At 34.3% G+C, this 23674-nt stretch overlaps 1 protein-coding gene across 1 annotated transcript; it reads left to right on the forward strand.

Moving 5' to 3' along the window:
- Positions 1–11214: 11214 nt before the first annotated feature.
- Positions 11215–15178, forward strand: LOC142337401 (short transient receptor potential channel 7-like). The gene has a single exon (XM_075386575.1). The coding sequence runs from the start codon at positions 11526–11528 to the stop codon at positions 14961–14963; it is 3438 nt and encodes a 1145-aa protein (XP_075242690.1). The 5' UTR covers positions 11215–11525; the 3' UTR covers positions 14964–15178.
- The last annotated feature ends 8496 nt before the right edge of the window (positions 15179–23674 follow it).

Consider the following 23674-nt stretch of genomic DNA (forward strand, 5'->3'; position numbering starts at 1 on the left):
GTTGCCAATATATGCAGTAAGTCAGCTTACATAAATAATGTACACTACCCGCCAAGTCTTAATCTGTGTGGGTGTGTGAAATTAACCATGCTTTTTCCCAATTTGAAGTTTTGAAACCATGCAAAAACCCTTCCCTTGAGGCTAGGTTTCAGCAAGAAAATTTGTTCAAAAAGGTGTATGTTTTCATATTCCATGCGGTTTGGTCAGAATATCTACAGGCATGTTTATTGTCGTCAAAAAAAATTCAAATTTCTTTTGCTTTTATATTTTGTGGCACGCAGTGCTGTTTCATAGTATAATTTTGAGTTTTTCTTTGATGCAGAGAATGCTTACTTAGGTCAATGCACGCCTGATTATCCTAAAAAGGTTCCCGGTAATTTACAAAATACTCCTAAGTCCACTAGAATCCACTTAGGTGGATGGCTTCTTTTTTCGCTTCAACAACAGTTGAACTCTGCTTCAGCATTAGATGTTGCTAAAACCTTTTTGGACTTATAACGCCAGCTAAATGCTCCAGACGACTCAACTAATTTAAACAAACACCTAAACTATTCCTCCTGTTATCTATGTACCATGCCAAATCAGCATCAGAAAAATTTCAAAAAACCAGAACCTGAGTCTTTATCATTGATCCTCCTGTTAATCAAAACACTCTTGGCCCATTTCGAATAAAAATGTCCGGGATTTTCAACAAATGAACCTAGAGCACTAGGAGCAAAACAAAAGTCGTTTCTACTTGACAAAGCTCAATAGTTAAGACAACCTATAAAACTTCGGAAGTTAGTCTTTTGCATTCTAAGTTGCTCCTCAGTCCCCTCCTTTGGGCAATCTTTTTTTCTGAAATTTTGGGATTTCCCCTAATTGTGTACGAATTGGCCTACAGTCGTTCATTTTGAAAAATTCTAAAATTTTTTAATGTATTTTTCTTGGCCAATTTTTAATTGCGAGTAGTTCGTCTCAATTATTATTGTCCTGAGAACAACGTCAGATCTGGTTAAGCAGTTTCTTGGAAACTACATTATGGAACCAATCAGAAAAATTCTTTGAGAGGCTACAAACTTTTAACTCATCTAACCACAAGCAAAGAAAATCAATTTATCTGACCGTCCTGCCTCTTTAGAAACAATCATTTGTCATAAAGTGAGTTGTAGAAGCTTAGTTTAATAAAGAAAGCCTTCAAACACAAAAACTAGTTTACTCCAGATTGTTTTTAAAACATACAAACTTTTTTCTAACTTACAAAAAAATGATTCTCAATTTCATCCAAACGCTGTAAACTTTCAGGTTTTTCAACAACTACGCCTTCTTCATTTAGAGCATTTGAATAAGCAGTTTTTATGTCCGTTTATTTTATTTGATAATCGTTAGAAACATCCACGCGCATCAAAATTCTAATGGTTGAAAGTATAGTTGTAGGCGAGTAAGTTTCATCAAATATTTTCCGAAAACGTGGCTAAAATTTTTACAACAAAAGAGTTTTATAGCGACATATTTCACGTTCAGGACCAAAATTCAAGGGAAAATTCTATCTTATTTATACTGGTTTTTAATCACTTTTAACTAAGAACCAAACATTGCTTTCAACCAATGAGTCGTAATGATTCCTGATTGCTTCGAACCAATTTGGAATTTGCGTCTCATCAACATTTTTTTTGGAAGCCAAGTATCGATAGCAAGTTGACTCAATAATGAAATATCATTTGAAGTGATATCAATGTCTTCAACAAATTTGGGCGTTTTCATATGATTGAAGTAGATATCATTTTCCTCAAATCTTACATTTCTCGACTTTCAAATTTAGAGTTCAGCTTTAATTTCTTGACATCCAATCAAATAGCGCTTACTACTTTTGGAATTCACACAAAAAATACTATTTTTTGACATTTGAACTAAGTTTTTGCGAAAAAAGTTTTTCGATATGTAAAACTGGAACACAACCAAAAAATTTTACAAAACGAAGAATAGGTTTTTAATTGTACATTATTTCAAAAGTTGTTTTCAAAAGAGTTGAATGTGAAAACTTGTTTTTGACGTAGGAACCCATTTTCAAACCATATGTCCATTTTTCTTGTTTACAAGCATGTGTTATTTAGGAGACTTTGAGCCTTGGCAACAGAAATTCCTCAAATATGTTCAATTTTCCTTTTTTCTTGTTGATTATATGGAGCAGCAAAACGACTTAGTTGGTTCCTACAAGAGCGCTTAGATTCATTTGTATTGTAATCTCTACCTCGATCGGAAACTAATGTGCCTGGCTTTCGAACATCAACACAAATCTGTTTAACTTATCCAAGACATTGTCTCTTGTTTTCATCGGGCAAATTTTTTGAGAAATCACTGAAACTATCTGAAAATCCAATGGCATAACAATAGCCAGAGAGAATCCGATAAATTTTGGTAGGCGTTTGAAATCAACAATGTTTTTATGTCCCATTGTGGCATGCCACATTTGTATACTATCAGCATTTTCTTTGGAACAAGGACAATTTTCAATACAAACAATCGATTTTCAATATGAAAAGGATACGACAGTTTTTAAAACCAAGTCTGAACTTTTCAACAAAAGAAACATCAAAATCAGCATCTCTGGTTTTTGAATTAGAAATCATGTTCTTTGAGTTATCACGAACAAGTAGAGCAGATTTCAAAACAATTTTTCAGTTCTTCATAGCTATTCCTAGTGAAAAAATCAACCTGTACTTTTCCTTATATTCAAGATTGCGTTTTGGTTGGCGTTTTGAATTACACTAGTAAAATTTTCATCAAGGTTAGTGAAAGTACTTTTATCCTTAATCATGTAGTTTATTGCGTCAGTGATAAAGTCTTGAAGCTCAACACAATTATCACTTGATAAGAACGTAAAATTTCTTCTTCTTGTTCTTCCAAAACTGAGTTCTGACCTGCCATGGATTTTTTTTCAGTGATTTTTTTTTGCATGGGACAAAATTTTCCTGTGAAACAGTTTTTGGCAATATGTCCATTTTTTGCGCTTAAAACGTACTCCTTCTGAAATAGATTTTTCGTTGTTGGGTTCTGGTCATGATGCACGAAAAAATTTTGCAATATTTTCCTCCTTGTTACAATGAAAACAAGTTTGAACCTCGTTAAAGAAAAGGAATTCTAATTTTTTGGTGTTTTTTCGTTGCGTTTCTCACTTTCAAGATTAATCGAATTAAGCTTAAATTCATCCAATGTATTATCTTGACCATACTTTACCAGATTATTTGTTGCCTTGTGTCTCAGGCGAGGATAGAAAAACACGCAGAATTTCTTAGCAGTTTGAAAGTTCAATTTAGCATTGTTTGAATATGGGGACAAATATATGCGGTAAATCAACTTATATAAACAATGTAAATTACCCGTCAAAAACTGATCTGGGTGTGTGAAGCTAGCTCGAAGTTATCGCATGTGCTTTCTCATTTTTTGCTGTTGAAGTCTTGTAGAAACTCCTGTATAAACAAAAAAATTTGCAGATCGTTTAATAATTTTAATCGTTGCTTTGATGCTAGTAAAAAAAATGTAGCATAATATTACTTTTAAGCGTATTAGGTCAAAATTAAATTTTATGATCTTCATAGACATAAATTAAAGATAAAAATGTTAAAAAGATAACTTTTGGTTCAATTTAAATCCCGGGTCGAGAAAAAATTGGAAGAAAATGTAAGATAAGCGGTGAAAAGTTAGTTTTTTCACCGCAAATTTTGTACACAATTTTGCGGTGAAATGCAGTGAATGCGGTGAAATTATGTATGTTCACCGCTAGAGTAAGCCGTCATCTTACAAAAATTCACCACAATTCACCGCTAAAATATGTAATTTCACCGGCCTTACAAGGGTTCGAAGCTCTCACCTCCTGCATGTCAACCACTTCTTCTTCCACTGCGCCATCTCTCACTAACTTCAATCTGTTTTGTTTTGAATATTAATCAAATTCACTCTACTCTATGTAAACCATGCGTTTTGAATTTTTGTAAGAATTGCGGTTTTTAGCGGTGAAATTATATATTTTAGCGGTGAAATCTGGTGAATTTTTGTAAGTTCACCGCTGCTCTAGTGGTGAAATTATATCAATTCACCGCTTAGAAAAAAGTGTCAAAAAGATGTAAGATTAAGGGGTAGTTTTAGTGCGAGGGTAAATCTAATTCACTCCCCATTAATTTCACCGCATTCTTTGCTGATCTCACACAAATTTATCATTTTTTCTAAGCCGTGAATTTATGTAATTTCACCGCATTCACCGCCAATCTTACATAATTTGGACACTTTTTTTCGAAGCAGTGAATTTATGTAATTTCACCGCTAAATTCCGCGATGAAATTATATAATTTCACCGCTACCAGGCGATAAAGTTTCTTTTTCACTGCATTCACCAACTGATTTTGATAATTTCACCGCATTCATCGCTTCTCTTACAAAAATTTCCTCATTCACTGCTTATCTTACATAACTTTGCGCTGAATGGCGGTTACACCTCGACCCGGGATTAGTTCATTTTGTGTCATAAAATATTTGTACCCAAAAACAGAGCATGAACAGCATGAAATCACATATAGTCTTTATTTTTTTGCTTCAATAAGATTTAATTCATGAAATTTGAAACATAGACTAAAGTATTTTGAAAAATTCGTTTCTATGCAAGCATTTTTTGAATTGAAATACAGTGGATGATTATAGACAGCCCCATTATTCTTTGTTACAGTTTGAGATAAATTTCTGCAGAGCAGAACAATTTGAATTTGAAAAGTCAAATTCATTCCCGACTTGCCCAAGTTCTGCTAAACATATATTAGTATAAAAGATATAAGCTATGAGTAACTGATTTTTAAACAATTTTATTTAGTAATGCTAGCAATTATAAAGAATCAATTGGAGCAACAAATTTGAACATTCAAAAACATTAAAAAGGTTTGTTAAAGTGAGTTGGAGATTTTATTTCACACTTTTTTCGTTCAATCAGTTTTGGCCGTTCGATGTATTCATCGTAGAGAGTTGTGACTGGTATCATTGAAAGCCCTTCAAGCTTAGAATGTATGATTAAAACATGTTTTGAATTCGTTTTTTCAAAGGATTCATCGATGTTTGAACTTTTGCGAAAAGTAGACAAATATCCATTGCTTTTATTCTCATTTTTTGTGTTTTTGTCAATTTTGCTAAAATTTATAAGAATTTTCATCGAAAAAATTATCGGTTATACATTTAGAGACATAGGAGTGATGTTGAATGGATTCATCTTTGGGTTGAGATTTTTGCTAAATATTTCGGTTTTCAGATTTTCTGATCAAAAATGGCTCTAAATTTGCTTTTTCTTTGGCCACTTTGTTTTGTTTTGGCCAAACTAGAGACCCGAAAACTGCTCAGTCAAAAGTTCTAAACTCCAAAAAAAGGTTATTTTAACTTCGGCTGCCTATACGAGATCTCTTGAAATGAAATGTTGCTTGTTTTTTGCTAGTTTAACTGACATGCATCCAAAATATAGCCTTTGTTTTTGTTATTTTGACAAGTTTCAACTGTCTTTGGGACATTTAAGTGTTTTGGTTGGTTTTCAGCTATATCAGTGCTAGTGTAGTTTAGTTCGTGGACTGCTACAAGGAAAAATGCTTTGGATTCTATTGGGGCGTGCTTTTTTTTCAAAAAATATTCGTAATTTTTGTTCTACTTAGGTTAATTAACAACGAGAAAAATCCCAAATCAAGTCATATTTAATGCAAATTCTAGTTACCTAAAATCAATTCAAATGAGCGAAACATATTCTAGGTATACAGGATGAGCTCATTGTTTTTATTGCTTTGCAAATTGTTTTTGTAAATTTTAATTGAATTATTGTGTTTTGCCTAATTTTGCTTTTTTTGCAGTCTCCTACCATAGTCTATCTATTTTATTAAAAGCAATCAGCTTCCTAAGTTGGTGAAAATAAAACTGAACTATGTTTTTATTTTATGTCTAATGGCTCTTACGACTTTGTACATAGTTGTTTTTGAAACAATCAATTGAGTTTTTGAACTTTGCATCTTTTCATTTTATTTCTGTCATTTGGTAACTGCGTTACCCTGAAGACAACTCAACAATCTTCATATTCGAACTAAAATTTAATTTCTATGCTAGTTTTGTTTACAACTATTGATATCTTGGCTTTGGTACCACAAGTTTAAAAAAAGAACGTTGCGATCTTTACATGTTTTTCTTTTAATTTTTTTATTTGACAAAATAACACATTACTAGCAGGTCCAATTGGAGTTTAAAAAATGCGGAATGGAACATTTTTAAAGTTTTTCGAATTTTTTGGTTTGGACGCCCCCTACATCGTTCTATCAAAAAATTTATTACAATATTAAACATCTAAAGGTATTTGCCATCGCTTTTGAAGTTGTTCAACATATCGCGGATAATTAATGATCAGAATGCTTTCTTTTAGTTAAATAGAAGAAACAATTGAGTTCATAGCGCACTGCTTTAATGGCTCTTAAATTAAATAATTTCAATAAAATTAAAAGGATTTTTGAAACCACAATTTTGTTCTTGCATTTGTCTTCATGTTACTTGATCACAGTTTTTACGGGATTTGTCATCTAACTTTTCCTGAACAAAAAAATATGTCAATGGTTAATTTTTTTGGTTATAAGTATGTTTTGGTTATATTTGGCATTATGAGTAACATTACGAGTTGTAACATTATGAGCTGGTCTAACTAACAGCCAACCCAATAGGCTTCCTAAGAGGTTCTAATATGATATTATTTCAATTTTTTAAAAAAAATCTTGCGTTTTTTAACCACTTTTGAAGAAATTTGATAAAAAAAATGAATGCAATTTTGGACTTTGTCACGTTCTATCTTACTTCAGTCAATATTGAGCTAGTATCTTTAATAACAGATCGCATCTCCTTTCAAGCGATCTAAATGTCTACCAATATAACGTTTTATTTTCAACTAGTGGTTTGTTGGCATTGATATTGTGCATTTTCATTTAAATAACGCGATTTGTGATTAGGTGCCCATTTTGGAGGTTGGTTTTTTTGTTTCCTTACCTTAATATCCCTCTAATGGGTATTTGTTTTATGCGTTGAAAGGGCAGGAGTGTGCTATTGAACCCATTCAATGTCTGCAGCTAACTGTTTATGGTTTTAACGGCTGCGACACCGCTTTCTTGTTAAACTATTCATATTTTTTTTTAAATTTGACTTTTTTTTGTTCTTCTTACGGTCGCATAAGTTTTTGTGGATAATAACATGTCTTATATTCTTCCAGAGTCTCTATAATGCCAGTTCCCATGGTTTTTTTGAAGCACAGCTTTTTCTGTATTGCATACGTTCTATCTGATATCGTTCTGATTTTGTTTTTTTGTTTTCTTTTAAAAATGACATCGAGTTTTGGTGTAATCAGTGTTTGCTTTTAATTGAAATTTAGTTTTGTATTGTATTGTATTCTGCTTAACATCAGGTCTCATCGCCCATCTAATGCGGGGTTAATTTTTTCATTTGGTGGTTTTTTGAACAGTATGTGAGTTTTTTTTTTTAAATTTGTAACGCTTGAGTATATCTGATTTTTGCTGAAAAAATAATGGTTTTAACAGCTTTGACACCATTTTCTTGCAAAACTTAATTGATTTTGATTGTTCGTAATATATTTTTGTAGTCCTAATAATGACAGATGACATGGGACCTCTAATGTGGCATTAGTTACATTACTAAGTGATTTCATTTGGAAGCTACTTTTTTTATTGATACACCAATTATTTTCGAGCAAAATTTGTACAGCATGAACAGCATGAAATCACATATAGTCTTTATTTTTTTGCTTCAATAAGATTTAATTCATGAAATTTGAAACATAGACTAATGTATTTTGAAAAATTCGTTTCTATGCAAGCATTTTTTGAATTGAAATACAGTGGATGATTACAGACAGCCCCATTATTCTTTGTTACAGTTTGAGATAAATTTCTGCAGAGCAGAACAATTTGAATTTCAAAAGTCAAATTCATTCCCGACTTGCCCAAGTTCTGCTAAACATATATTAGTATAAAAGATATAAGCTATGAGTAACTGATTTTTAAACAATTTTATTTAGTAATGCTAGCAATTATAAAGAATCAATTGGAGCAACAAATTTGAACATTCAAAAACATTAAAAAGGTTTGTTAAAGTGAGTTGGAGATTTTATTTCACACTTTTTTCGTTCAATCAGTTTTGGCCGTTCGATGTATTCATCGTAGAGAGTTGTGACTGGTATCATTGAAAGCCCTTCAAGCTTAGAATGTATGATTAAAACATGTTTTGAATTCGTTTTTTCAAAGGATTCATCGATGTTTGAACTTTTGCGAAAAGTAGACAAATATCCATTGCTTTTATTCTCATTTTTTGTGTTTTTGTCAATTTTGCTAAAATTTATAAGAGTTTTCATCGAAAAAATTATCGGTTATACATTTAGAGACATAGGAGTGATGTTGAATGGATTCATCTTTGGGTTGAGATTTTTGCTAAATATTTCGGTTTTCAGATTTTCTGATCAAAAATGGCTCTAAATTTGCTTTTTCTTTGGCCACTTTGTTTTGTTTTGGCCAAACTAGAGACCCGAAAACTGCTCAGTCAAAAGTTCTAAACTCCAAAAAAGGTTATTTTAACTTCGGCTGCCTATACGAGATCTCTTGAAATGAAATGTTGCTTGTTTTTTGCTAGTTTAACTGACATGCATCCAAAATATAGCCTTTGTTTTTGTTATTTTGACAAGTTTCAACTGTCTTTGGGACATTTAATTGTTTTGGTTGGTTTTCAGCTATATCAGTGCTAGTGTAGTTTAGTTCGTGGACTGCTACAAGGAAAAATGCTTTGGATTCTATTGGGGCGTGCTTTTTTTTCAAAAAATATTCGTAATTTTTGTTCTACTTAGGTTAATTAACAACGAGAAAAATCCCAAATCAAGTCATATTTAATGCAAATTCTAGTTACCTAAAATCAGCTCAAATGAGCGAAACATATTCTAGGTATACAGGATGAGCTCATTGTTTTTATTGCTTTGCAAATTGTTTTTGTAAATTTTAATTGAATTATTGTGTTTTGCCTAATTTTGCTTTTTTTGCAGTCTCCTACCATAGTCTATCTATTTTATTAAAAGCAATCAGCTTCCTAAGTTGGTGAAAATAAAACTGAACTATGTTTTTATTTTATGTCTAATGGCTCTTACGACTTTGTACATAGTTGTTTTTGAAACAATCAATTGAGTTTTTGAACTTTGCATCTTTTCATTTTATTTCTGTCATTTGGTAACTGCGCTACCCTGAAGACAACTCAACAATCTTCATATTCGAACTAAAATTTAATTTCTATGCTAGTTTTGTTTACAACTATTGATATCTTGGCTTTGGTACCACAAGTTTAAAAAAAGAACGTTGCGATCTTTACATGTTTTTCTTTTAATTTTTTTATTTGACAAAATAACACATTACTAGCAGGTCCAATTGGAGTTTAAAAAATGCGGAATGGAACATTTTTAAAGTTTTTCGAATTTTTTGGTTTGGACGCCCCCTACATCGTTCTATCAAAAAATTTATTACAATATTAAACATCTAAAGGTATTTGCCATCGCTTTTGAAGTTGTTCAACATATCGCGGATAATTAATGATTAGAATGCTTTCTTTTAGTTAAATAGAAGAAACAATTGAGTTCATAGCGCACGGCTTTAATGGCTCTTAAATTAAATAATTTCAATAAAATTAAAAGGATTTTTGAAACCACAATTTTGTTCTTGCATTTGTCTTCATGTTACTTGATCACAGTTTTTACGGGATTTGTCATCTAACTTTTCCTGAACAAAAAAATATGTCAATGGTTAATTTTTTTGGTTATAAGTATGTTTTGGTTATATTTGGCATTATGAGTAACATTACGAGTTGTAACATTATGAGCTGGTCTAACTAACAGCCAACCCAATAGGCTTCCTAAGAGGTTCTAATATGATATTATTTCAATTTTTTAAAAAAAATCTTGCGTTTTTTAACCACTTTTGAAGAAATTTGATAAAAAAAATGAATGCAATTTTGGACTTTGTCACGTTCTATCTTACTTCAGTCAATATTGAGCTAGTATCTTTAATAACAGATCGCATCTCCTTTCAAGCGATCTAAATGTCTACCAATATAACGTTTTATTTTCAACTAGTGGTTTGTTGGCATTGATATTGTGCATTTTCATTTAAATAACGCGATTTGTGATTAGGTGCCCATTTTGGAGGTTGGTTTTTTTGTTTCCTTACCTTAATATCCCTCTAATGGGTATTTGTTTTATGCGTTGAAAGGGCAGGAGTGTGCTATTGAACCCATTCAATGTCTGCAGCTAACTGTTTATGGTTTTAACGGCTGCGACACCGCTTTCTTGTTAAACTATTCATATTTTTTTTAAATTTGACTTTTTTTTGTTCTTCTTACGGTCGCATAAGTTTCTGTGGATAATGACATGTCTTATATTCTTCCAGAGTCTCTATAATGCCAGTTCCCATGCTTTTTTTGAAGCACAGCTTTTTCTGTATTGCATACGTTCTATCTGATATCGTTCTGATTTTGTTTTTTTGTTTTCTTTTAAAAATGACATCGAGTTTTGGTGTAATCAGTGTTTGCTTTTAATTGAAATTTAGGTTTGTATTGTATTGTATTCTGCTTAACATCAGGTCTCATCGGCCATCTAATGCGGGGTTAATTTTTTCATTTGGTGGTTTTTTGAACAGTATGTGAGTTTTTTTTTAAATTTGTAACGCTTGAGTATATCTGATTTTTGCGGAAAAAATAATGGTTTTAACAGCTTTGACATCATTTTCTTGCAAAACTTAATTGATTTTGATTGTTCGTAGTATATTTTTGTAGTCCTAATAATGACAGATGACATGGGACCTCTAATGTGGCATTAGTTACATTACTAAGTGATTTCATTTGGAAGCTACTTTTTTTATTGATACACCAATTATTTTCGAGCAAAATTTGTACTTTTGGAATTTTTTTGAGTCCCCCTCATTAGGTAGACAATTAGGTCAAAAATTTGAGCAAGGTCGGAACTTTTTGTGCGAACGCTCATTACCGAGCCTCCTCCAAATCTAACAGCGCTGGGGAATTTTTCCTGTTTCTGCCTCCACGTCCATTTAAACCCCACAATTAAAACGAATTGTCCGCTAATTATATATTTTAGAATTTATATTGAATCAAATAAATAGTGCGACAATTTTGAACAATCGAGCAACTTAACTGATGGTTTTTATCGTCAATAACTATACACTGCCTCTGTTATTATACTTTATTTGGTTAAACCCAGATAGAAATTCAGTGCTCTTTTTATGTTTTGTTCTTTTTACAGCTAATTTTTTGTCTCTTTTGCAAACAAAATGTGTTGTTTATCTCGGGGGAATTGTTTATATCGTTAATTTTCGTCTGAAATGATTGCGAGCCTTATTTAAATCAGATTTATCTACATCCTAGTTATTACCCGAGTTATAACCCAAAAAATTACAGTGTGTTGACGTTTACCAAGTAAATTTCTCGTCTCAATGGAGCAAAATATTTTAAATACCCTGAGTGAAGTTGACGAATATTTCACCAACGGATTATACGACGACTGTGAAAATAGCAACTGTTTCGTACCCGTTAGCAATCTGACCAATCACAATTTAGAAATGACAGTTTCGGACAACGAAAGAGCAAAAGAATCCTTGAACTTAGAGGAAACTTCGACCGAGGTTGAAAACAAGTTAATGTCGGCGTGTAAAAAAGGCGACGTCATTACAGCAAAATCTGTTCTTGAAATGCAAATAGCGAGTTTGGACTATTTCGATTCTATGGGTTTCACGCCATTAATGCACGCTATCAAAAATGGTCAGGAGGAACTTGTTAATGTATTGCTATCTGATCAAAGAATTCGTCAAGACGATTGTCTTTTGGCGGCTGTTGATAGCGGGAATTGTAGCATCACTCGACTTCTGATAGAATATGGAATTGACCCGAACCAGGAAGCAAAATTGCCCGTTTTTGGTCACGGAGCCACCCCTTTGATTCTGGCTTGTATCATAAACAACGTTGAGCTAATTCGGCTACTTCTGGACAAAAACGCGACACCTTTAGCATTGGAACCCGAAATCCGAGGCACGACTTTGTTCGATTGTCGTCGACGAATCAAATTGCTCCAAGCGCTTTCAAGTCCCGCCTATATTGCATTGACAAGTACAGATCCGGTAGGTACTTGCTTTAAACTTTCGAAACAATCCCGATGGCTTGGAAATTGCGAAAACGAGTTAGCAGAAGACTATTACGCAATATCGGACCACTGTGAGGGCCTGGCCGCTGGTTTTGTAAATGCGGTCGAGGAAAGCTTTGATGTTATGACACTTCTATCAATGAAGACAGATCCAGAAACTGGAATTTGTGGTCTTGGCGAACCTTTGTGTCGACTTAAAGAAGCGTTGACTGGACAGCATAAAAAGTTCATTGCCCATTCGCATTGCCAGTTAGCTTTGGCCGACGAGTTTATAAAAGGGATTAAAAGCTGGCGACATTTGGAAAGCGCTTTAAAATTCCGTTTGATTTTACTTATGATTGTTTTCACTCCAATTTGGGCCATTTTCTGTATAATTTTGCCCCCGAACTGCAAAATATCGAAATATTTGAAGGTGCCCTTTATGAAATTTATTGCGAATATAACAACGTATTTGGTTATTATTCTATTAACAATTTCAGAACAAGTCAATTTATTACAACCTGATGATAAAGTATTATCCCTGCCCGGTTTTTCACATGGATCGCCCTTTAGATGGCGTGAAATAGTTTGTTTGCTTTGGCTCCTCGGGCGAATAATTCAAGAAACCCAAAATTTGTTTTCACAAGGTTTGAATCAATACTTATGCTCGACATGGAAAGTTATGGATTTGCTCATTTGTACCGTTTTTAGCATTGCATTTACCGCTCGTACAATCGACGCTTTTGATTGGCTGAAACTGAAAGACAATCTACCCGATAGACAACAATGGACAAGTCACGATCCGTTATTGGTCTACGAAGCATCGCTTTGTATCGGAACCCTATTGTCAGTAAACCGGATTTTAAACTACTTCAAGGCTCACAGACAGTTGGGCAAACTTCAAATGAGTTTGGGGGCGTCATTCGGTGAGATCGCGAAATTTATGGCGTTATTTGTCGTAATGTATTTGTCATTTGCAGCTGCAATCAACGCTTTGTACTGGAAAGACCAAGTAACGGCTGTTGATGCATGTTATAACGAAATAAACAACCAAAAAACTTCACCAATTATGACTAACTTTTCTGTAAACAAAACCCTGAAGACTTTCAACGAAAACCAAGTTGTCGAAAAATGCCCTATTTATGTCCGGAAACGTTATGAAAAGGATGAGTTCCAGTTTCAAACTTTAGGCGGCTGTCTGTATCAATTGTACTGGACATTATTTGGTTATTCAAATATAGTTTTCGCGTCCAAAGTTTACCAACACTGGACTTTACATACGTTGGTTGGCTCTTGTCTTTTCATCATGTTTAATTTTTTAGCTGTGGTAGTATTACTAAATGTTCTAATCGGTATGATTACAAAAGTTTTAGACAATATTGAAGCTAATATTGACGTTGAGTGGAAATTTGCTCGATCGTCTATTTATGCAGAATTTATCAACGACTCTTATTGCTTACCCCCACCCTTTAACATAGTACCGAGCACACAGCAATTTTTAAACATTCTTGCAATAATTAGCAAAGTTTGCAGCATAAAATCACCAAAACATAAATTAATCGTCCATTACGCTAAACCGTACAAAATGGAAAATCTGAAACGAAAACGAAAACAGCAAGACAAATTTGAACAAATATTGAAATCTATGAAAAATCAATACTTGCGAAATGAACAAAAAGAATCGGAGAAAGAACAAGTTACGATCGATTTAGTCGAAGCGTTACGTAATGACGTTTCAGGTTTGAAATTCGAAATTTTAAGTTTCGTAAGACCAGTTCCTACAACTTTATCTGACATGACAATTCGACAATTCGAAATTTTGAAAGATTTATCAAACGTACAAAACCAACAAAAACATCACGAAAGCCAGTTTTTAGATCACTCTAAACAAATAAATAGTTTTCACTCGCAACAAATGAATCAGCTGACTTGTATGGACGAAAACCAGCAAAACGAATTTCAAAAAGTGAAATCGGAGAATGAAAAAAGTATAAAACAAGCTACCGATTTTCAAACGCAGCAATCGAATGAATGCGATCGATTAGCAACAGAGCGAATGACAAAAGCGAAAGAAGAACAACTTTTAAAAGTCGAGTTAATTCATCAAAAGCAAGACCTTTATTTCAACGAACTCAAAAGCGAGCAGCAAAATTTACTCTCTCGTCAGCAAATCGAATCTACAAAATTTCACGAAGAGCTTAAATTTATTCTCGAAAAGTTACAGAGACAAGACGCTCAAATTGAAGAGCTTTCTAGAGAAAATCGCGAAAATGCTCAAAGACAAACTTTGGATAAAATTGCCGAAGAAAAACGCTATCAGGAAATGGAGGCGAAATTTACAAATAAGTTAGAACAACTAACTAGTAGTTATGAACAGACACTGGAGTCAATAACAAATCAACAATCGCTAATGATGGAAAATCAGGAAAAGCTCATGGAGAAATTGCTTAACGATACGCAGAATAAGATTATGGAAAATGCTAAGCTCGAATCAGATCGGATAATTCAAACATCGGGAGGCAGTGCCCTAACCCTACACAGGAGAACCCCTCTTCAAGGCCGCTCGGCTACCAAAATACCGACCTTGTCCCGCAGAAGCAACCTCGAAGGGACATTTGGGTCCACACTGGAGCTCGGAGCCAGTAGAACGGATGTAAGGCAATTTTCGGACAGTACTACAAAAGTGACTCCGGGAAGCAGTTCCAGTTCTAGCAGGCGATCATCAGTATCATCCGTCAAGCCGAAATGGGTGTAAAAATAGTAGAATTCTGAGCTAAATGATTAGCAGATGAAACTAAAGTTGCAGCTTTAAATGTTATCTTGAGATAACTCAATTTCATCATCCATTTCGATAAAAAACATCGCAAAAACTCATTTTGGGTTCTTACTATATGTTTAATAATTGCAGAGATTTGATAATTGCAACCAAACACGTAAAGATTACTTTAGGTATTTAAATTTAAAAGAAAATCCTTTTTCGGCAGAAAGTGATGTTTTGTCTCTAAGTATCGTCACTTGCGACTCTGGGGGAAAGGGGGTAAATTGATTTGTTCTAATGGCTTTTAACTGTTTAGTAACCAAAATATTTTAACCAGACTGGGCTGACAGACAAAATCAGTACTGAACCATAGTAATTCAATTCTGTATTTTACTCTGTCCGGTACTATGATCATGTCATACTTTAGATTTTTCATAATAAAAACAGAACAAAAAATAAACCTTCAATGATTTTAATCGGGGCAATTGTAATTTTAAAGTATGAAAATAGATTTAATTGCCATCAGAAAAAAAATCTAAAATTCGGGCCTCAAAACAGGGTCCGCATCAGCTAACCTAACCATGAAACATTCTTCTTAAGCATGCTTATTTAAGTAAGAATGACAGGAAAAGCTAAAATTATAGAGTTCATCTCCTGAAGGACTCTAAATTGTCTCGTCATTTTCGTAATGTTCAAAATAACGGCAGTTATCAACAGAACAATCAAAAATTGTAATCAGTTGGGTTTTTGCATGCTCAATTTGACAACAGCATATGTATTTTCCGAGTAGGTTGATGATCTAATCGAAAGGTATGGCCAGATAGAGTAAAAACAAATACGTTTAAGAGGTAACATCTACACCGCACACTTTTTTCACAAACAGGCAGAAAGGGAAAAAACTGGTTTTTGCATGCGGATAATTTATGAGTGATTTGGATCTGGGTTGGGGCGGCCACGGGTGACCTTTTTTTTAAAAAAATCGACCATATATAGTGCATGTTGAAAATTGTACTTGTGTCGAAATTACAGCACCCCCCCCCCCCCCCCCCCCCCCAGCTGCTCCACCTCAAACTAGATTTGAGATAATTCGAATGGGCTTAAAATGTATAAGTTTATATGGAGTAGTTGAAAGTAATAGGAGTAAATGTAAATTGATGAAGAAATACCATCGTTAGCACCATAAGCACCCAGTTCCCTACTTCCGTTACAATCATAGGCACCCAAAACGAAAAACCCCATTACTCAGAGTCAGAAACTCAAAAAAAACCACACAAGCCAAACCTTTTACATAAATGTTTTGCATTATCTGCAGTTCTAAGTCAGACTTAAATAACATAAATAAACCCGCAATGCACATCCTACTCCCTTCCGAAACACTCTCCCGGTTTAATTTGAAGAGAGAATGCCTTTGCAAAGGCTCTTAACACGACTCCCGTAAAATATGACAAATCTGATTTGATTCAATTATGCGATGTTCGCTTTGTAAATAAGCGTCATTTCTCCTAATACGTTACAATTGAAGTCCCGCCTTTGTCTATTTTTGTCAGGCTAAAACTAAGACAACCATACAAATTCCATAACAATCTTCATCAAAAACAAAGAAAAGTCTTCTGTAAATTGGGCCCAAATGTTGAAAATTTGGCAGGTTCCAGGCAATCGGAGTCTATTTACTGGTTTTGAAGTGTATTTATTGTTTTTGACGTTTATTTACTGGTGCTGGCGTATATTTGCTGGTTTTGTTGGTTTTGTTTTTAATGTTCATACGTTACCTGCAATGTTTCAAGATTGTAGGCCGTCGTAATATTATAAAAAAAATCATCAAATCTTCTTAAAATTGGGTCCAAGGGTTGAAAATTTGGCAGCTTCCAGGCACTCGAAGTTTTTTTAACTTGTTTTTACGTGTACTTAGTGATTTTTAAATGTATTTAGTTTTTTTGAAATACAAAAATCACTGCATCGTATAAAATTTTAAAGACAAGGCATTATAACTCTTTTAGAGCTGCGTCAAAAGAGTTTATTTTCTATATAATCTAATTTGTTATGAATCTAGTCTCCCCTCCCGCACTAAGGCACTGCACGAACTATCATTGCCGGTTGGCCGTTTGAAACCACGGCACCCTCTGAGGCATATTAAAGCGCTGCGCAGAAGAGCAAAACTTAAGCTCTTGCGTATGTACGTTATTGCGTCCGAGTATGATTCGTCTTTCTTTTCAGCCATTTTGCTAGCTAGTTGTTTTATAGTAAGCGTTGTGGACGGTCCTGCTTCCCCATGGTGGACGGTCCTGCTTCCCCATGCAGGGAAATAAGAGCGGAACGAAGTTACTCTTCTCGGCGTCAAGTATTCGTTGTTTATACTTCAGGCGCTTCAACGAATCTTGATATTTGTACGCTTCCACGGAGTTTTTCGGGCATGACTTGGCAAGTGGGTTAAAGATCTTAACGTCAAAGAAATAACGGTTGAACTTGGACACCCATAGGTCATTTGCTTCAATTTCTATTCACGGGTTTTCATCAGTGCTAGCAGTTTTGTGTTTAAAGGACTCGCCTTGAAGCAACTGAAGAGTCGGCTCAACTTCGATATCATACTAATCGTCATGCATGATCTGAGCAAATGTGTTTCTGATCCGTTGTGTCTCATATGTGTATACCCCCTTTTGAACAGTAGAGAGCATGCGATAGTGTAAACTTTTCACCACATGGACAATTAATGGGCCTATTTTTGGCCTCAATGTTATTTTCAATGCAAAGCCCGTCTCCAAATTCGGAATTCGTTAGCGTAAAACCGCAACGTTTAAGTGGTAGGGCTGTGAGCTAGTTCGATGCTCCTTTTCCGAAGTCATTTCTATTACGCGGCGTTGCTCGGTCTGAAGGCTTTCCATAAAATCCTTCTTACGCGATTGAATATTATTCAGGCGTACGGTTCGTTGGTCGTGCGTTATGCGTTCTTTGGTGAGATGATAATTTGCTCTATCGTCATCTTCAAGAGGAGCGCATGCAGTCAGCAAAACGGCGTACTCAGTTCCGTATTCTATGGGCTCCTTGATGTTAAGTCCGCCTTCCCGGGATGGTAGCGAATACAATCACCGTGCGGATTGAGTCACCGGAGAATCGAAGAACGACAGTAGGACGTGCGTTTGGATGTTGGCTTCTGCTTCTGTATTCCGTGAGTTTGGACACGAAATTTATTTTTGTTGCAGGCCCCTTGTGAGGCATGCGTAAGCGTTTTGAGGGGATGTTTTTGCTACTTGCTCTAATTTTTTCATTAAATTGGCATACTCCCCAGCTGTGGTTAACTTAAACGTCTCGTAGGCTATCTCATTTCTTCTTACAGATCCTAGAACTCGGCAGCCGTCAACAATTTCAACTGCCGTCCCCTCAAACATTTTAATAATTTTGGCGTGTTTTTATTGGTTTTGGCTGTTCTTTTCTAATGTTAATACGTTACTCTAACTCTAAACAATTTTCCATGATTTTCCTATGTACACCATGGTAATGAAAAGCAAAAATTTTCGTCCAATTTCAGAAGAAAAATATCTATGAGACTAATACTGCACATCATGAGTAGCAATAAAGTCTTAGGATACACTGATTGAGTACGCGGCCGACGATATAAAATTGGAATACAACGTTTCAGTACTGAAATGCGATGGGACTAGGTTCCGGGTAGTTTACATAAGCCCTACGAAAACAAACCTCTTGATCACGCGAAAACTGCAGCAGTTGATTTCATTGCAAATTCGGAAGATAGAACAACTTTTTTGGATTTGGCTCCTAACTAACCTCATGCTGGGCAAAAAAATGTGTTAATATTTATAAAGGCAAAAACAAATTGTTAATACTTCAAGTGAAATTTTGCTGGATCAGTGCTGGATATTTGAAAATGATATTTAAGTTTGCGTATGGCGATCACTTTCTCAGTTGTTGTAGACGAGGAGAAAATTTAAATAGTTGTACACGTGAATGAGACAAAAGTTCAAATGTTTAATTAGAATAATTTACTTTTAGACATCCAGTATAGAGCAAATTAAATTTTGAAGTGAAATCGGCGGTTTGAAATCGAATTTGTGTTTGAGGTGCGGAAATTAATCTTAACAGACGGAACTTACAGAAATTAGTAGTAGTTTTAGAAGGTTGGCTTGAAGCAGATCAGCCGCCTCTCTACCAGTGTTGAAGATAGTATGAACGTACGAACATGAAAGTTAGCGGGAATGTTTTCAATTTGGCTAAAAAGGCAAAGGGTAGTCAGGTAGTCAGAATCTGACGTCCGACTTGATACCCAATCAATTCCCCACCCCGATTATATCTTACGCCGGTACTGGTGGACATAGATTTTGAATTGTTCGTTTAGAATTGGTAGTTGCTTAATGATTTTTGCAGGGCTAGTGTAACGTTCTGCGGATTTTCTAATGGAGCCATTTTAAACTTTTTAGGTGACACCTACACGATTTTTACTCTGACACCTGCATGACTTCTAGGTGTCAAATCTGGGGCTATTCGAAAACTTTTCATCATTTTTAATTACGCACAATTACATGAATTGCTTTTTAAAATGTGGAAATCATTTCCTCTGAAGTTTAGGGTTATAATTGGTTCCTGGGAGAAGTCATGAAAAACAATGGTTTTTGATGGCAGGTCATTTTGAATCGGAACGCCCGATTTGAGAATTTTCTTCTTAGGGAGAAGTCGATTTTTTGCCAAAAAACTATCAAAGCCTTTGTCTTTTTGTCGACTTGATGTAAGAATTTTTGGTTTTTCCTAAATGAAATAACAACCGAGAGACATTGACATTCTAAAAACAAAGCCGACGAAGTCAACAGAATTGGCTGTTTCATCAAACGCCGAACGTCTGTTTTGGAACCTTTATCTTATTTTTCCCCAAAAAGAATTTCTTCAAAATGAAAACTGCGGCTACTATAACCAGAACTATATCAACTGTGACTAATCAAAAACTTTGATAATTGAGTTTTGTTTCATACGTTGTCTTCGTACTCTATGAGTTGTTCATGCGTCCACTGCTTGACGGATAGCCATCTGTGTCTGGGCACAAATAGGGTTTCTCTGCACAGATTACCCGAACCACAAACCACTGGAATGTTAATTTAGTCCTCACTTCGTAGCCTTTCAAAACGAAAATTTTGGTGGAATTACCAATTGGAGGCATTGCAAAGTGTTTCGAGAGCCCCATCCCTCCAACAACCCTGAGTTTGCCCTGTCCGAACCCAATTTGATGAATCACGTGTGTACACACAGTTGGAACCCACCGCACCTAAAACTAACATCGGTTAATTTTAACATTCTCTAATCCACGCTTAGTGCGCGCATAACTTTTTGGCGCGAAAAATTGGACTTGTCTTTTTTGCATATAGTAACGTGCTATATAACAATGCAAAACGTGCTATATATAACAACTGGTGTTGCACTGAACGGATGGGTTGTTTGAGGGACAGTGGAACAGAATCGATCCCTCTGAATAACATTTTTCAACAAAACCGAGTGTCGTGACCAAACAGATCACTCTTCTCGCAGACATCAGCTCGGCTTTCAGGTGATTCAATTTGGAACTAATGAACTGTTCCAGGGTCTCAAACGAGTACTTCATACTGACTTCAGGAAAACAGACGTCTGATATACGATAGTTTTAACACAGCAGACTGGTAGTATATCGGGTGTTATATCGATTCCCAATGGGTGTTCTAAATTGAACGTCCAATCCTTGACAGGTCTCAACTGAAGCTGGTGGCAAACAACGTTTGATCATTTGAAACTTGTGTATGCGCAAAATTTATACTTCTGACATTGCACTGAAAAGTGTGAACTGGATATTCTGTTTTTAGTTCTGCATACGACCCTATCACCACTAGGGTTTTCAGCCGTTCGGCTATGCTGCTGTTTTCCCAGTAATTATGACTGTTTATAGTGAAAAAGCTGAAAAAATTTACGGCTGTTCAGTTTGTCTTTGAAAATGGGTCTCCAACAATCGGAAAACTTAAATAAGTTGCTTCTTGCGTACCAAACTAATTGTTCCGACCCATTTTGGTGAGGGGGAACTATATAATCAACTGTTTTTTTTGTTCAGTCAACTTTCGCCGATCGATGTATTCATCGTCGAGGGTTTTGAGTGGTATCAATAGAAAGATTTGTCAGCCGTAGAATTTCAAATTAGAAAGAATTTTTTTTAGTTTCACTTTTTCCGAGGAGCGATCGATGTTTAAAAATTTGTGAAAGTTAGCCTAACTTCCGTTGTCTTGTTCACATTTTTCGTAATTTTTTTCCCTAAATTTTGACCAATTTTTGCTTAAAAATGGTGAAAATTGTTAACGATGGGCGCTTTATTTAAATAAAGAAGAGATTTGGTGAAATGTTTCAACTAACAGTTTTGGCAAAATTGTCAGCTAAGTTTTTCAAAAATTAGATTTTTTTGTATTTTTTTTTGTAAAAACGGCATCATATAAGCTTATTTGGCCAACTTTGTCCAGTTTGACTGGTGGTGCAGACACAAAAAAGCTGTCAGAATATTCATTTATTCATATATGGGCTAATTGTAACTGTAACTCCGGTTATTCAGAAAATTTTTTGGAAACAAGATTTTTGCCGTCTTTCGCTAATTTAAGCCAATGTTTATGCATAGTTTATTCTTGATACATAACAATATTCGTTGCCAAAAAACTCGTAAGCATCATTTTACGGTAATTGCATTTTTTAACAGCCGCGCAGTGATAGCAAGGCCAGTTTTGGTCTCATCGTTGAGTTTCGCGATGAAAAAGGATTCGTTTTTCTTGGGTTTGTCGTTTTTGAATTTTTGCTCTTGGCAATTTCAGTCTTTTTTCCTTTAAAATTCACTTAATAAGAGGTCCCTTTATGTTCTAATATGGTCCAACAACACAATATTGTGTTTTTGAATATATCTCATAGTTTTTATGGCTCCAAAATATGGTTTCGTAACATGTTTTCGTAAATTTTAAATGAATTTTTGAGATTTGCCTGCATTTTTTGTACTTTTTGTATTAATATGACTCAGTCCAATTAATTAAATGTCTAACTCGATATCTACGGGTGCTATTATAAAACCTATTTGATGCTTTTGTTTGAACACAATGCATTTTTGGTAATAAAACTCGATAAGTTTTATTTTTTGACTTTGCGGTCAAAACAGCTAATTCGGTAACAGCTGGTATATTTTGGAGAAACAGCAAGAGACAGAGCGATCATAGTCTAATTGTGGGAAATTTTAATTCAAATATTATTCGGAATGTATTGGGGAACTGTACAAATTTTTTGAAATCCTTTTGCCTTTCTGCTTTTTTATAGATCAGAATGATTTCAAATCAATCCTCAGGTAAAATTTACGTTACACCTTTTGCAAAACATTGCTCGAGAAGTTTTGCGTACCGCCTGTATTCAGTGTTAATATGTACTCCTCTTACTTAGCCTCGCTGATGACATGAACAATTTGCTCCCCAAGCAGTAAGAAGTCAAAATACTTGCCATTTCTTAATTAAGAACTTACTCTTTTTACATCTGACTACTTTAAAAAATGTGTTTTCAAAATTATATGTTTTTAGTTTTGCCACTTTCTATTTCTGCCGCCTTAATTGTAGTCTCACAGTAGAGAAAGGTTGTCTTTTTTGAAGTAAATTTATAATGTAGTCCTAATAGCTGTTTTTAAATTTAAACTTTAATTTTCTGATGTTGATACCACCAGTTTCCGTATTTTTTGAAATATTTTTTTGAAGTTTTTTAATTTTGTTGTGTTGTCCAATCATCACATTATTGGCACATTAAAGTCAAAATTGCATTTCATATTATTGGCAATCAAAGAGGTCTAAATTGAATATATTCAAAAGTTTTATTGAATGGAATTTGATCTTTAAGGCTTCGACACCGTTTCCTCGCAAAAATGAAATGACTTTTGTTTTTTCGCCTGTATTTTTTGTGTTCATATAGCATTCTGTTTAATTTTTTTACTCAATGGATATATATATATATATATATATATATATATATATATATATATATATAAATGAAGACTTTGTAGCAAATGAAGCCAAGTAAACGTAAAAGTATTTTCTAACTTTGTCCTTTTTGTTTTCTGTCTTGTTGTTAATTCTTCTCAAGGAAGACAAGTCCCATATCTTTTCTGAAGGAATTCAATTCAAGCGGTTTAATTTACCATTTTAATGCTATTTTGACCTTTTCATTTTTTTTGCAAAAAAAATGCATAGACATTTAGTTTTTTGTCGTACTTAATCCTTTTTGTCTTTGTTTGATTTTTGTTTTTATTTTTGTCTCTCACATGCCTTAATGCAGTTATCATCGGCCCTCTAATGAGTTATTGTCAACTGTTGCTTGGTGACATTTATAGCGATTGTTTTAAATGGACAAAAACAATTATTTTCGATCAATCAGTGATTGTTTGAAAGTTTTATGTCTTTTCTTCATTTACTGGCATTTACTAATTAAAAATTTGTTTTTTTTTTTGCCGTTGATTTTTTTTCTGGTTTCAAAAAAGATAGGTTCAATATCTCTTTCTGTGAAATGCAAGTCAACTGATTTAGTTTAGTTTTTATCTGATGACATCTTGACTTTTTCAATGAGTTTCTTAAGAACAAATAGATAGACATTGAGTTTTGATCGAGGTAATGCTTCGTGTTATTATTGGCAGGTAATTGATGAGTACCTATTGAGTTATTGTTTCATTTAAATGGTGT

The sequence above is a fragment of the Convolutriloba macropyga genome, chromosome 4 (assembly GCF_964194025.1).
Source record: "Convolutriloba macropyga chromosome 4, txConMacr16.3, whole genome shotgun sequence".
Classification (NCBI taxonomy): Eukaryota; Metazoa; Xenacoelomorpha; order Acoela; family Convolutidae; genus Convolutriloba; species Convolutriloba macropyga.